The sequence below is a fragment of the Musa acuminata genome, chromosome BXJ1-11, assembly GCF_036884655.1.
Source record: "Musa acuminata AAA Group cultivar baxijiao chromosome BXJ1-11, Cavendish_Baxijiao_AAA, whole genome shotgun sequence".
Lineage (NCBI taxonomy): Eukaryota > Viridiplantae > Streptophyta > Magnoliopsida > Zingiberales > Musaceae > Musa > Musa acuminata.
In genome coordinates, this window is record NC_088337.1 from 31,867,481 (window position 1) to 31,880,340 (window position 12,860).

The 12,860-nt window shown below is 39.8% G+C and overlaps 1 protein-coding gene across 2 annotated transcripts; it reads right to left on the reverse strand.

Annotated features, from left to right (window-relative positions):
• Positions 1-1,195: 1,195 nt before the first annotated feature.
• Positions 1,196-8,875, reverse strand: LOC103972273 (ultraviolet-B receptor UVR8). 2 transcript variants are annotated; one of them, XM_009386561.3, is made up of 11 exons: positions 8,468-8,875; positions 7,624-7,697; positions 7,421-7,505; positions 7,056-7,184; positions 6,722-6,952; positions 6,316-6,555; positions 5,420-5,463; positions 2,784-2,966; positions 2,315-2,405; positions 1,592-1,635; positions 1,196-1,514 (listed from the first exon to the last, which is right to left on the reverse strand). In XM_009386561.3, exons 1-11 carry the CDS (start codon positions 8,718-8,720, stop codon positions 1,392-1,394), a joined length of 1,497 nt encoding a protein of 498 aa, XP_009384836.2. In that variant the 5' UTR covers positions 8,721-8,875; the 3' UTR covers positions 1,196-1,391. The 2 variants fall into 2 exon arrangements, with proteins under 2 accessions (XP_009384836.2, XP_009384834.2); XM_009386559.3 differs by having other exon boundaries at positions 6,316-6,561.
• Between the last annotated feature and the right edge of the window lie 3,985 nt (positions 8,876-12,860).

The following is a 12,860-nucleotide window of genomic DNA, read 5'->3' on the forward strand; positions in this document are numbered from 1 at the left end:
CCATAATATTATATAGTCTTCTCCTCTATTAGAAGACTTATGTTAATGTGATCGTTGTAATTTCGTTTATATACGGACGGTTCAATCTAGATTCACAAATCCCCATTCTAAGCAATTTAACTCTGCCCATTAATTTAATGGTGGCAGCCAACACAGGATATATATATAGAGAGAGAGAGAGAGAGAGAGAAAGAGAAAGATGACACACTTGTAGCAGCTTATAACCTTACTCTCCGTCGACATGCCTTGCTTGGCCTCACAATTGCACCAAGAAAGCCTTTAAGCAACTCGGCCGATCGCCGAATAAGGGATTGATGCGATGCAGCTGAAGCTGGTGCAGATGCGGCATAAGAAGAAGAAGAAGAGGAAGAGAAGAAACCAGACATGTTGAAAGCATATGACATGCTTACACTGGGTTACTTACACGTAAGATTTCTTCCACATCAGAGAGAACCGTTGCCATATCTAAGTTGTATAACAAAAAGAGCTGTCATATTCTATGGTGAAACCAAGACAAAAAGTGTCGATCCGACCCATGGAAATCAGAGGAAGGGGAGAAGAGAACCTTGGAAACTTGGATTCTGTGGGCTATTAACACCACCTCACACCTGAGTCCTGAGGAATGCAGCAGATAGTATTGAAGACAACGACGATCATTTACGTGATCTTGTTCTCCACTTGCTGTAAAATATAATATTTGACTTGAACTAATCTTGGCAGCCAAAAGAGGACAAGTATTTCGCAGTTTCAACCAATGTGACGATTCACATAATATCAGGTCCCGACATAAAAACCAAAAAGGGGAACAAACAATTCACAAAAGCATTACTTGTAGCCAGGTTTTTCCTCTGTGGAATCCTGGAGACAATTGGCATTTTTTTTTACTTTTGACTTAGATCTAATATGATTCAGAGGAAAAAGAATGGCAACCACATCATGATGAAAATTATGCTCACAGGTTCAGCCAAAAAAGGAACAAAGCTATACTTCTTGTATCAAGAATAAAGCTTCCCTATGAACTCGGCATCGGTGGCTGTCGTATCAGAAAGAATAGTTGTTAATTGTAATCTTGATCACGCCCTTTTTAGAAGAAGAGACAAAAACTAAATGGCACAGTTGAACCAACAGTTTCCCTTATGCTACAGGTAGATACTCACCTGGTCACTTGACCGCAGGGAGTCGGACGGAGAACAAATTGCAGATCAAAGAAAGTACACTGGTTTTCCTGTTTATATCCACGAGTGACCATTGTGGTTGCGGCAAACATGAAAGAATGGTTACATGCATCTGCATGCCTATTGATTGATTGATATGTACATGTGCATATAGATCAATAACTACTGATTCTAACAAAACTGCTAAACAGATCCTTTTCTATAAGTGAGTGATCCTCATGTTGGCGATTCCGCAAGAACCAAAGTGTGCCACCAACCACATGACACGTTTTTGGGCTGGAGGTTCTCTATAGGAACCACAGAAGGAATGTTTCTGTCAATCGAGTCCCCTAAACCAAGCTGTGAATGGAAAGAAAAAAAATTATAAATCAATATTGGAAAGTCGAAACAGGACTTGAATGGCATGAAAATGGTACCTGGCCATATTTGTTCCATCCCCAGCAAAATACTTGACCATCTTCTGCAACACCACAAGTGGGCATACCAGATACAGTTTGTCAGTTCATGTTCACATAAAGGTCTTATAGGAACATGCAGTAAACTTGGTTAACAAAATTGAGTTAGATTTTTAGAAGAGTTGGAGCAGCTTCCAGATACTACATTTAAACAAAAAGGTAAAATAAAAAAAACAGAGATCTTAAGATTCTATTAAAGTAACTATTTTTTATAAGAAAAAAATATATCGGATGAGGCATCGAACACTCAACCTTTGATAAGTAGGTCTGCTACACTATCACCAGACCAATGTTTAAGGTTAAAGCAACTATATTGCTAATGCAAAAGCAGCACATGCCAGTTGGAACCAGGTTGAATGATAACTTTGCCTTCAAGCATGTAAAACTAATACAGTAGGTGCTTTTGCAAAAGGAGCCTAGGAAATTGCTGCTTCATTCAAATTCTTTTCTTTTTTTTTTTTGTATTAGTATTCCTTCTTGCTCACCTCAATTGAAAGGGGAAGGCTGAGGGGTGGGAAGTAGAACAGTATATCCTAAATTACAATTGATATAAGTTTCTGTTTCAAAAGTTTAAAATGTATACACATCCACTAAAACACCCAAGGGAAAAGTGCAGGTACAAGTTGGACCAGAATCTAAAGCACTAAAACAAACTAACATGATCGGACAAGCTTAAAATGATACCTGTCAGCATGGTGCTATGACGTGCTCCACAAGAGATCAATTTAGCATTCTTGTTTTCCAGACACGGTGCATCCAGTTGCTTGGGAAGGGTCTGTAACCACAAACATGATAAGCACACCAATATCTAATTATCAAATCTTGAAGTCATGCATAAACGTTTTAAAATACTCCAAATTAATGCCTATCATTATACTGCCTGTCATGTGCCAAATATATTCTAATTACACCTTTGGCTCATTAAAGCATATACTGGAAAAATGTCTGTTGACTTTGCTATGTGAAAAGTAATTGTTGCGATTATGAATGACATACACCATATTTCTTCTGTTTTTAACTTGGAAGTCATAGTAGTTGTGACTAAGCTCTTGAAATGTTGCAAAGGCACACATCAGATATTGAGAACTATATACCTCATTATGCAAAAAATGAAAGAGTAGTTTGTGATACCACTGTGATGAGAACTATGTACCTCAGCTTGATCAGAACCAGTTCCTAGCTGCCCAAACTGATTCCCACCGAAGGAATACACACCACCATCAACAGACGTACACATGGTATGCCATAGGCCAGCAGCAACTCCTTGTATCTCGACACCCAAAAGTGATGAGACACATGTTGGACTCAGCTCATCGTCTGTACTTCCTTGTCCACACTGAACAAAAATCGCATATAAGAAGGCAAAGAGAAAAAGAAAAGAACACAAAAGGATCAATTAGTTCTTTCCTTAGATGTTTCAAAGTAAATCCACAATCGAGAGATAAGAAGGCAATTTCACATGTTAAAGTAGACCACTCCATTTTTTATAAAGTCCCTACATGTGAATCCTGGACAGTTATTAAGACTTAATAATGAACAAGGACAATTTTAAAATTCATATACATATATACGGATTGAAGTGCAAAACACCCGACTTGCAAGGAAACCATATTCAAAACCATCAAATCCTTCCATGTCTCTGAATATCTTTATTGACTCAATAAGAAAATAAATGTAGCATTATCCATTCTACCATATCCAGAATGAATGATAACAATGGATTCTTCAACTCGATATGAAACCAGGTATATAAAAACAGCAGTAGTCTAATGGTATTCTATCATGTATATACCCTTGGATTATAACTAACTTAAATGGTCAGGGAAAAATTAGTATGCTCAAGGTTTATGTACCTGGAGAGAGCATTATATATTTTAGAGAGCATCTTTTATTGTCAGGAAAAATGTGAGAATATATTTGCAACAATTTACATACTTTAGAGAGCATCTTATATTGTCAGGAAAACTGTGAGAATGTATTTGCAATAATACATCCAACGAAAGCCTTGTATTTCAAATACTATGCAAGAAAAACAGTTCATAAATAGTTCCCCCTGCATACAGAATTCAAGCCACAATAAAGTGAATTATGCACCTTAATTCTCAGGTAGAAAATAAAGCAAGCTAACCTAAGTAGATGTAAGCTTACTAATATCCATCAGGTAGAATAAAATTCTCAGTTACTATGCAGAATACACAAAACAAGATTTCCATGTGTGCTGGTTCATTGACATGCCTACTAAGAATCTTGCAACAATTTGTAAAATTCATGATTGCAAAGCTGACAAGAAAAGTACGGTTAACGGTTGCACATGAGTACCCCAAGTGCTAATAACCTATTGAATGAGGAGATAGGATAAATGAAGCATTTACCAAATCATGATTTGCTAAACATTGTTGATTCGCTGAAATTCTAACGTAAATAAAGGATCCAATAATAATCATTGATCATGCATCAAAGTTGTGGAGAACCTCTATTATAAAAGAAATAAAGTGACAAAATAGATATGTGTCATCCGTGGTGCCAACTGCCAACATAGATAGGCATTTGTAACTCAAGATGACAGTTTCTTTTTTTGACTAATGAAAATGTCCTGGCCATCAAGTAATCACCTGCTCATGAAAATCGAGTTGTTTTGTGTTCATGTGTCTATGTGTGTGCATGCACGGGTAAGTGGGTGGGTGAATTTTGTGCTTTTACTCTCCTTTTTCATCTTTTTACTATTAGAAAGATAGGAAAGTGTCTAAATTTTAACAATTGCCCTCTTTAGTTTACAAAAAGGTACCATTGATAAGTAATGTCAGATGACATGAACTTGCACAAAAAAATCACAACAATAAATACCTTATTGTTGAACTTCATAATCCATACAGAAAAAATATCAAGAAAAATCAGGGGCACTTAATTCACCAAGTGAACTGACATGAAATTTAGGTGGAGTAAAACCATTCATGCTAGTAACATAACTAATGAAAATCACATGATGATGATGACAACAACGATGATATCTGGGTATATGATAATTCCATAAAATATAGCATAAAAGTTTAGCCAAGAACAATTTAGACTAAAGGATAATTCAAGGCCTAGTACAATATCATCCCATGACAGTGTCACATGGATATAGACTCACAGGTGAGATTTAAGTTCAGCCCAATCTAAGCAAGCAAAAACAAAATTTAGAAAAATATGTAAGATAATTTTTGTAAACCGAATAGTTGTGGTTCAAATAATGTTGAATGTGAAATGTAAGAAGAAACGCTTGTAAAAATGAACATTAAAAAATTATCAATTTTGATCTTGTTATATTACATGAACTTCTAAATTCCATTATAAAAAAGATTTCAATAAGCATCCAAGTCAAGACTGCATATTACACATGGTTAATGGGGGTGGAGACAAGAATCCGTTAACCTGTTAATCAATTTCCACCGTCATGGACTACACAATGGAAACTAGGTAGATAGAAGGAAAAAAAAATCCAAACCTCAATGTTCAGCATTCAATTACCAAGAACTAGACTCTCTGACAAACAGCACTGCAAATGAGTAACTAACATATATGTGACAATACAACATACATACATATCAAACTTAGGCTACAGCATATTGTTGAAGTAATAGTGTAGATCCATCTGGGCCTACTTAAGAATATAATGCTCGTGTTAATAATAATCTCTCAATGATATAGTCCCTGAGAAATCTGGGAAAAATAGGTAACAATGAAGAAAAATGACAACCGACAATTGAACTATCAATCTATTTGCAATGAAATAAACTGAAGTCTAACCTGGCCATAAAGTCCCCAGCCAAAAGTAAGTAGGGCTCCTGTATCTGCAAGTGAACAATATATCAATCAACATGTGTGACAAGAAAGAGATGGAACATCTATTAGGTATTATCCACTCATCATGTGACATCCTGCTAACTGCGTGCAGCCTAAATTCTAGTCAAGGATTAGAGCTTCGAAGGGAGAGTATATGCAAGTTGTAGATATAAAAGGAATCTTTCTTTAAGGAAAAAGGATATGTACAAAATAAAGTGGAGAAATACGCAACAAAACTTCTTGTCAATAAAAGAAAATTTACATTAAAAGATCCTCATGTTATGATCTCCTGTTAATAATGCTAAATCCTATATTTCCATCCTTTGACCATTTACAAAATCAAACCCCTACTTTCCTCTATTCAAACTTCCTCAAGATACTCAAACATTTAACTATATTAAATATATCAAAGTCAATTCAAGTTTCAAATTCACAATTGTTCACCTTGTTAGTATTCTCAATGTGCATCTTTATTTGTATTCCAACCTATTTAATCTGCTTTATTTCATTAGAAAATTTAGTAGCCATTTACACAATGCAATCTAGTAGCCTATTCCCCTTGTTGCTAGTATGTTGAAAGATGGTAAAAAATCATATGTCATAAGCTGCTTGAAGTCTTCCCCCTCATCTTAGCTTATGATTGACATGGCACCAGTACACGCATGTTCTGGTGCTCACCTGACACACAAATAGATGCATGTATCTACATAGGAAGAATTCAGGGTTAGCATTATTATATTTTCTAGCTAAAGAAATGAGTTCTAAAAGTGTGTCAACAGAATTAATTCCAAATCACTGAAAATGTGTGTCAACTGATAGTAAGTATTGTGGCAGAAAAGAAGTAACAAATGAATACTGACCTGTAACAGCAGCACTGTGACGACCCCCACAAGCAATGGCCTTTATACAGGTTCCTATGAGTTTAAAAGCCTGCCCATCTGAACCTTGTTTCCCTTTAGTTGCTGGTGATGATTGGTCTTTAGTAAAAGAAGCTGACTCTATACAAGGTACAGGATGAGGAGAAGACACATTCCGGATACGAGTACCCAAACCAAGTTGCCCTTCCCCTCCATAGCCCCAACCCCACACCTGACCTACATCTGAAACTTTGTGAAAAATGAAATGTCTTAGCATTTGTTTGTCCTACAATTTACAAATCTAGAGGAGGCTAGAAAATAAGAATTGAAGAAAAGGAAACTGCCAAATGATGCGGAAAGTTATATTATGCAGAAACTACATAACCTTAGATCAAGGAAATGGACTTACATGACAATGCTAGTGTATGACGTCCACCTGCAGCAACACATGTGATACGGACACCTACATTAAGATTTACAAGACATGGAGGTGCTGAAAGAGCTTCTTCACCAGACGAAGAGCTTTCAGGTCCCAGTTTAGCTGAAGATAACCTTCTTCGCTTTGTATTCTCATCACCACCTCCACTATCAAAACCTGACATGGTTCCAGTAGTTCTTGAGCCCTGTGACCTAGGCATCACTGCCATGGAGAAACCACGAGAACAGACACAAAAGAATGTTAAACTAAAGAAGTTTTTTTTTTTCTATTCGAATCATCATAGACAAGAAATTACTGGTACAACCATGGTCACTCATAAATCCACTATGTTTTTCCTCTTTTTCTGAGGCTCCTTCAGAGGACGACTGGTCTCTGACATTCCTCCCAAAAGGCACGCACTCTTTCCATCCCCATGTGTAGACTTCTCCTTGAGCTGGCCTAGGAAGGTAAATTTTGAGTTTCCAAAAAGCTCAATGATAGCTTCATTTGTCAGATTATGCAACATAAAATATGTAGCATTCAATGCAAGACAGTCACTTCTTTTTTTTTCTACTCTCCATGATAAAGAAAGAATATGAATATACTAATTAAGATGTTCAACTTTTTTTCTTGTATGACAAGTAAAATATTCCATCAAATATAAACAAAAAGTGCAAGTAGGCATACAACCTGTGACTGCTACACAGTGAGCCCACCCGGCAGCTGCCTTGACTATGGGTACCTTAGTTGGGAGGTCAAATACCTCAGGAGTCTCCTGATTAATGCAAAATGTGAGGCTCATCCATCCAAAACATCGGGATGCAAAGAAAAAAATAAGCATAAAATATTAAACACGATGCTAGTTGAAGGGATTCAAAAGATGGCCTAATTACCTCATGCTTCCCCGAAGTAACATAGCTTTGACCCATGTCATCTGTAGAACCCCATGTAAATAGCTTGCCTGACTCTAATACAAGAAAGAAGGCAGCAGGATAAGTTATTACTCAGTCAACATTCAGATCTAATAGAAGCTATCTGGGCATCAATACTACCAATGACCACAAGGTCTTTGGACTGTCGAGAAAACCAGCATCAGATTTCAAAAGGATTGATAACTTCATCAAAATGGAAAATAATTCCTGACTGTCATTATTCTGTGAAAATTCAGATCGGCGTTCTTCATCAGCAACTTAATCGTGCGTACATATTTAAGATGTTAAAAGGTTGTACTTCAAGCCACCAGAAATTGAAACCACTCTGAGCCACACGAAAAACATTCTGCTTGTGAGGATATAAACAAAGCACAAAATAAAGAGATCATCGTTATCATCAAAGACAAACTCAAGACATAAAAAATGATTAAACGGAAGAAAAAAAATTTACTCAGAAGTATTATCTAAAATAATGAAAAACAATAAAAATGGATGGGAAATCTAATACTAAAAAATCAGTTCAGTAACCAAGGGAAGAATGCAGTCCAAAAATGGAGGCTATCAAGATGAGCAAGCCCAAGTTCGCCGCAACATCTAAAACACAAAGAAGGAAGAAAATCTACCTCTTGAAAATGAGGGTTGCAAAACAAATTTAGAAAGCAAAAAAGCTCAAAGCCCAACCAACACGAACAAGCATCTAAAGATCAAGGACGTTGGCTCTCTGATAGGAGAAGACCAAAAACGAATCGAAAGAGGCAGAAAGCGCAAGCAGAAGGGATTAAATAGTAGAAGTAGCGGCCGATACCGGACATGGCCATGGCGAATCCGCATCCACCGCCACTGACATCCTTCCACCGGTCTCCTGCTGGCGAATCCGGCACTCGGACGGCCACCGGATGAAGTAAAGGCGATCTCTGCGGCGACACTCCGGGAAGGTAACCCCACATCAACACCGTCTTATCCCTCCCCGTCGCCTCCTCCACCACCATCATCTCCTCCTTCCCGTCCTCTTCCATTTCCTCCCCTCCTCCTCCTCCCCCCTCCTCCCCACCATTCATTTCCCTCCCCCAATCTATCTATCGCTCTATCAATCAATCTCCTCAACCCTTTCTCGGCTTTCTTTTCCCCCTCGATCTCCTGAGGTCGACTTCAAGCTACGCTGATATTTGCTCAAAGAAGCAGGACTCAACATCCACTGCCAAGATAGACCAAACACGAGAGAGAGCAGAGGACAGCCCTAATTCACCCGCATCAATTCGTGCTTCACGGGCCTGTCCACGTAGGACGGACAAAAGGCACTCCGAGACACGTGGGTCAACGAAGGCCGCTGGATGACCCGGGGCGTTCTTGGCCAGGAGTTCCCAGGAAGCTTCTGGAAGCTGAAGGGCCCATCCGTGGGAAAGCCGCTCGCTCCTCTCGCCACGCCGAGGCTGATTCGGGAGGAGTGGCCACCAACACCCCACGTGGCGATCCCAACCGAGACGCGGGCTGGGTGGCGCCCGTTCCCTCCACTTTGATGTGATTATTTTTTGTTGCTGTTAGGTTTGGAAGCTTCGAGACAAAACGGGGGTTAATAATAATATTCTTCTTGTGGAAGACTTGCTGAGACTGACGGTTTGATTTGGACGCGAGAGGCGAACGGGATGGCAACCGCCCACGATTACGAGGTTTCGTTTCGTTCCTTTTTGTTTCTGTCTTAGTGCCGTTGACCCAAGTGTTCAATCCTCAAGTAAATATTTATTTTGGGGACTTGTATCATGATAATAGGGTAGCCCGAGCGAATAGTTGAGATGATCGATAGGCTCTCGAGGTGTTATAGGCTCTTGATGACTGATCCGCGATCATCTCGGGGAGTAGCTTATTTATTGGAGAAAGCTCGAGTCATCCCGAGATGCGTCTTGATCTTTTGGATGTGCTTAGCATTGCTCTAATGTGCTCCTTAGACATGCCTATGTCATGTACAAGTGGTTGGCATCGGAGGGATGTCTTGATCGGACCTCTCCAACGCTCAAGTCAGTAGAGTATATGGAGGGGTTTTAGTAGAACTTAGAAGAGTTGAGATAGATATCGCTTGCCCCCATTTGGCTTGGGAGCCTGAGTTTTATACCTAAGAGATCAATGGCGTGAGACAAGCGATGGGTAAGGGTGTCCCTTACCCTGCTAGGAGATCATCGATGGTGGTAGCTGATGAGCACGTCCTTTGAATGATGATATCATGATATGATGCCCGTGATGATATACTTTGTCATGACTCTTGGCCTATCATAACGTTCGGTGTCTTCTATGCCCACGTATCTTTATAGACTGTGTTCTTGTCAACCGGAGCCGTTAATGGCCTTTAAGATGGCTAACCGACTTGCCACCACCCCGAGACTCCTCTTAGGGTCTACTATGAGGGGCTGACTCAGGATATGAGAGTGTGAGAGAGTGCCTCGGTCGCAAGTGAGTATTGTTGGAGGTCGCTCAGCCTTACTCTTAACCAATTGGTGTAATACACCCCCACAGAATCTTTGGTAAACCAATGCAATCGTAATGAGGTTCCGGTAGGTTCTTGCACATGAGTCCCTTTTCCATTGCTCCTCGATATTGACCCATCCATTTCGAACAACATCACTATTACATGAGGGGCCTTGCTGACCGAGCGCATGACGTTAAGGTATTGGTGGACGAATTGTCTCGGGTGAATGAGGGTCTCCAAGAGAGGGTTGTCGAGCTGGAGAAGAGGCTTCTCTCGTCGACTGAGGATGCTCCGATCGCTAAGACAATTGGTTTGCTGGGACAGGCTCGATGACAATTGGAAGATGCCTAGCAGCGTTTGGAGGTCCTGTGACAAAGGTTGGAGGACACTAAGGAGAGGGGCCACCATTTGGAGGACTATCTGTAGATGCACTTTGATAAGTTGATGGCCACCAAGATCGAGGCCCAGGAAGCTAAAGAGCTCATAGAGGAGGAGCGATGGTGAAATCTTGATTTGGAGAGAGGGGCGATGTTTCTAACAGGGTCTACTAAAATTGAAAAGGGCTTCATATCAATACAGGCACCTTTTTGCTTTGAGGCATTTTAAAGGTCAAGAACCCAAGAATAAGCGTTAAGGAGGACCCCTTTATTTAGTGGCCCAAAGATGTTTACATTCCTACAAAGGTGTAGGTCCCCTTTGATGACAACCCTGACTCGTCCTTCTCTTATGATTGAGTGATTATGTCGACGGCCTCCTTTTTGTTTTTTTTATTTTTGAAGGGCTTCAATCTGAGTCCACCGGATGTAGGGCCTATTGTTTTTTATGAGCCCTTAATTGTAAGTGTCGCTTGTCTCGAGATGATGAGTCCCCTATAGGTCACTTGGTAGGGTGATCTCAACTTGGTGTCACCTTTCTTTTGGAGTCAATCGGGTTGCTGACTTCAACTTTTCAAAGGGCCAAGTTTCCTACTCCGACCTATCATGGTCGAAGACACTGATTGTACAACTTGGCTATCACCTTCTTATATCTCAAGGATCGGAGGTGCACCTCAACCTTGAGCTCCACGACCAAGTTCAACTAGGCTCAGAGTTCCTCCTTAAATGTGGCTTCATCGAAGAATTCTGCTTGTGGAGTCAAAAGGACAACCTCGAGTGGAAGGGTTTGCCCGAGCTAGTTTTAGGAGTAGTTCGACGCTTTACCATTGTGCCTTAAGTCGAGGGTTTCTCCTTCATGGTGATCTCGTGGTTAAGCCTCGAGGTGGTTCTTGGCGTAGTCCCTTGTGGGACTCCTCATGCTGACTCGAGAGCATGGCCTCAATGGCCATATACTGATTGGCCCTTCGTAGCATTTCAAATATGGTTATGGATAAATTTTTCACCAATAACCAAAAGAAGCGAGTGAGCCTTAGACCCATCATAAAAGCCTAGGTCACCAACGAGGGGTGGGCATCTAGGACCTCTTAGATCTCACTGGTAAATAGGTTGACGAAGCAGGAGAGAGGCTCATCTTCCCTCTATCTCAACCCGAGAAGCGTGGTTGTGGATGGCTTTAGGCTCACATTGGTAAGAAAGTGATACTTGAACTCCTTCACAAGCTAGGGAAATGAGTGATCGAGAGGGGTTTCAGGTGGTTGTACTACTCTCAAGTTGACCCCCTAGGATCATTAAAAAATTTTGACACATTAGGGCATCCAATATGTCGAATAATAACATCTAAGCCCTGAAAGCTATAATATATTTCATTGGGTCAGAGCTACCATCGAGGGCCTCCAATACTAGGAGGCCTAAGTTAGTCAGGCAAGGCTCCTTCTGGATGCTTTAAGCAAATAAGGAGATGTTCGAGGTGTAGGACTCGCCCTTCAAGTATAGAAATTCTTGTTATACATCGTTCAGACACTAGTTCATGGCTCGAAGTTACGCTTTGAGTGAATCATCCATTAAGTCGATAGTCTATGTCCCCGATTTGGGCATGGCCACCCTATGGCACAATGGGGCACTGAGCTCCATTGTCGAGGGTATTTACCCTTTGAGAGCCACCTCATCTTGTCGAGGGTATTCCAAGGGCACCATCAAGGAGCTCATCGAATATACTCTTGGAGGCGAGAGGAGTAGTGAGAGTTATATAGTTGGTCATTGTCTCAGAGCTACTTGTTGTATCAATTGGGGCAAGAGAGGGTCGATCGCCCACATGACAACAAGTGTCTACACTTAATGGATAAGGCCCATGAAGGCATGGGATTGGACGAAAAGATGCCCTCACTGAATGCAGCACCTGATTCTCACATATATTGAATTACAACTAATATACCATAGTAGCATAAATAATATGTACATGGTACCCTCATTTTATAATATGATTTATGTTGTTTATAATTCATGAATGCGATAAATAATATACTCATATTTTTCTGTTTTTAAGATTAAAGTACATCCTTTCTAAAAATATCATTTTTACTATTCGACATAATGTTAGTTGAGCATGCATAAGTACCAATGTTTACATTAAGTATAACGTAGGAAGCCAAAATATACTAGCAGACTTAATATGAGGTTAAGTTATCTTAATATTTAGGGTGGAGCAGGAATATTTATATGCGATGATAAATAATTAAGATGAAAAATATCTTGAGTATTATATATTTTAAAATATTTAATTGTATGTAATGTCATAATATTATTGATACCATGAAAATATATGAACCTTGGGTATTTTTCGGATTAGATATATGAATTTTAAAGGA

Excerpts from the sequence above, each read along its gene's own strand:
- LOC103972273 (XM_009386559.3), bottom strand. The coding sequence starts at position 8,720 with ATGAATGGTGGGGAGGAGGGGGGAGGAGGAGGAGGGGAGGAAATGGAA. Across the intron at positions 2,406-2,783 it reads CTGGTTCTGATCAAGCTGAG|ACCCTTCCCAAGCAACTGGA; the intron begins GTACATAGTTCT and ends TTGTGGTTACAG. Across the intron at positions 1,515-1,591 it reads GATGGAACAAATATGGCCAG|CTTGGTTTAGGGGACTCGAT; the intron begins GTACCATTTTCA and ends TTCCATTCACAG.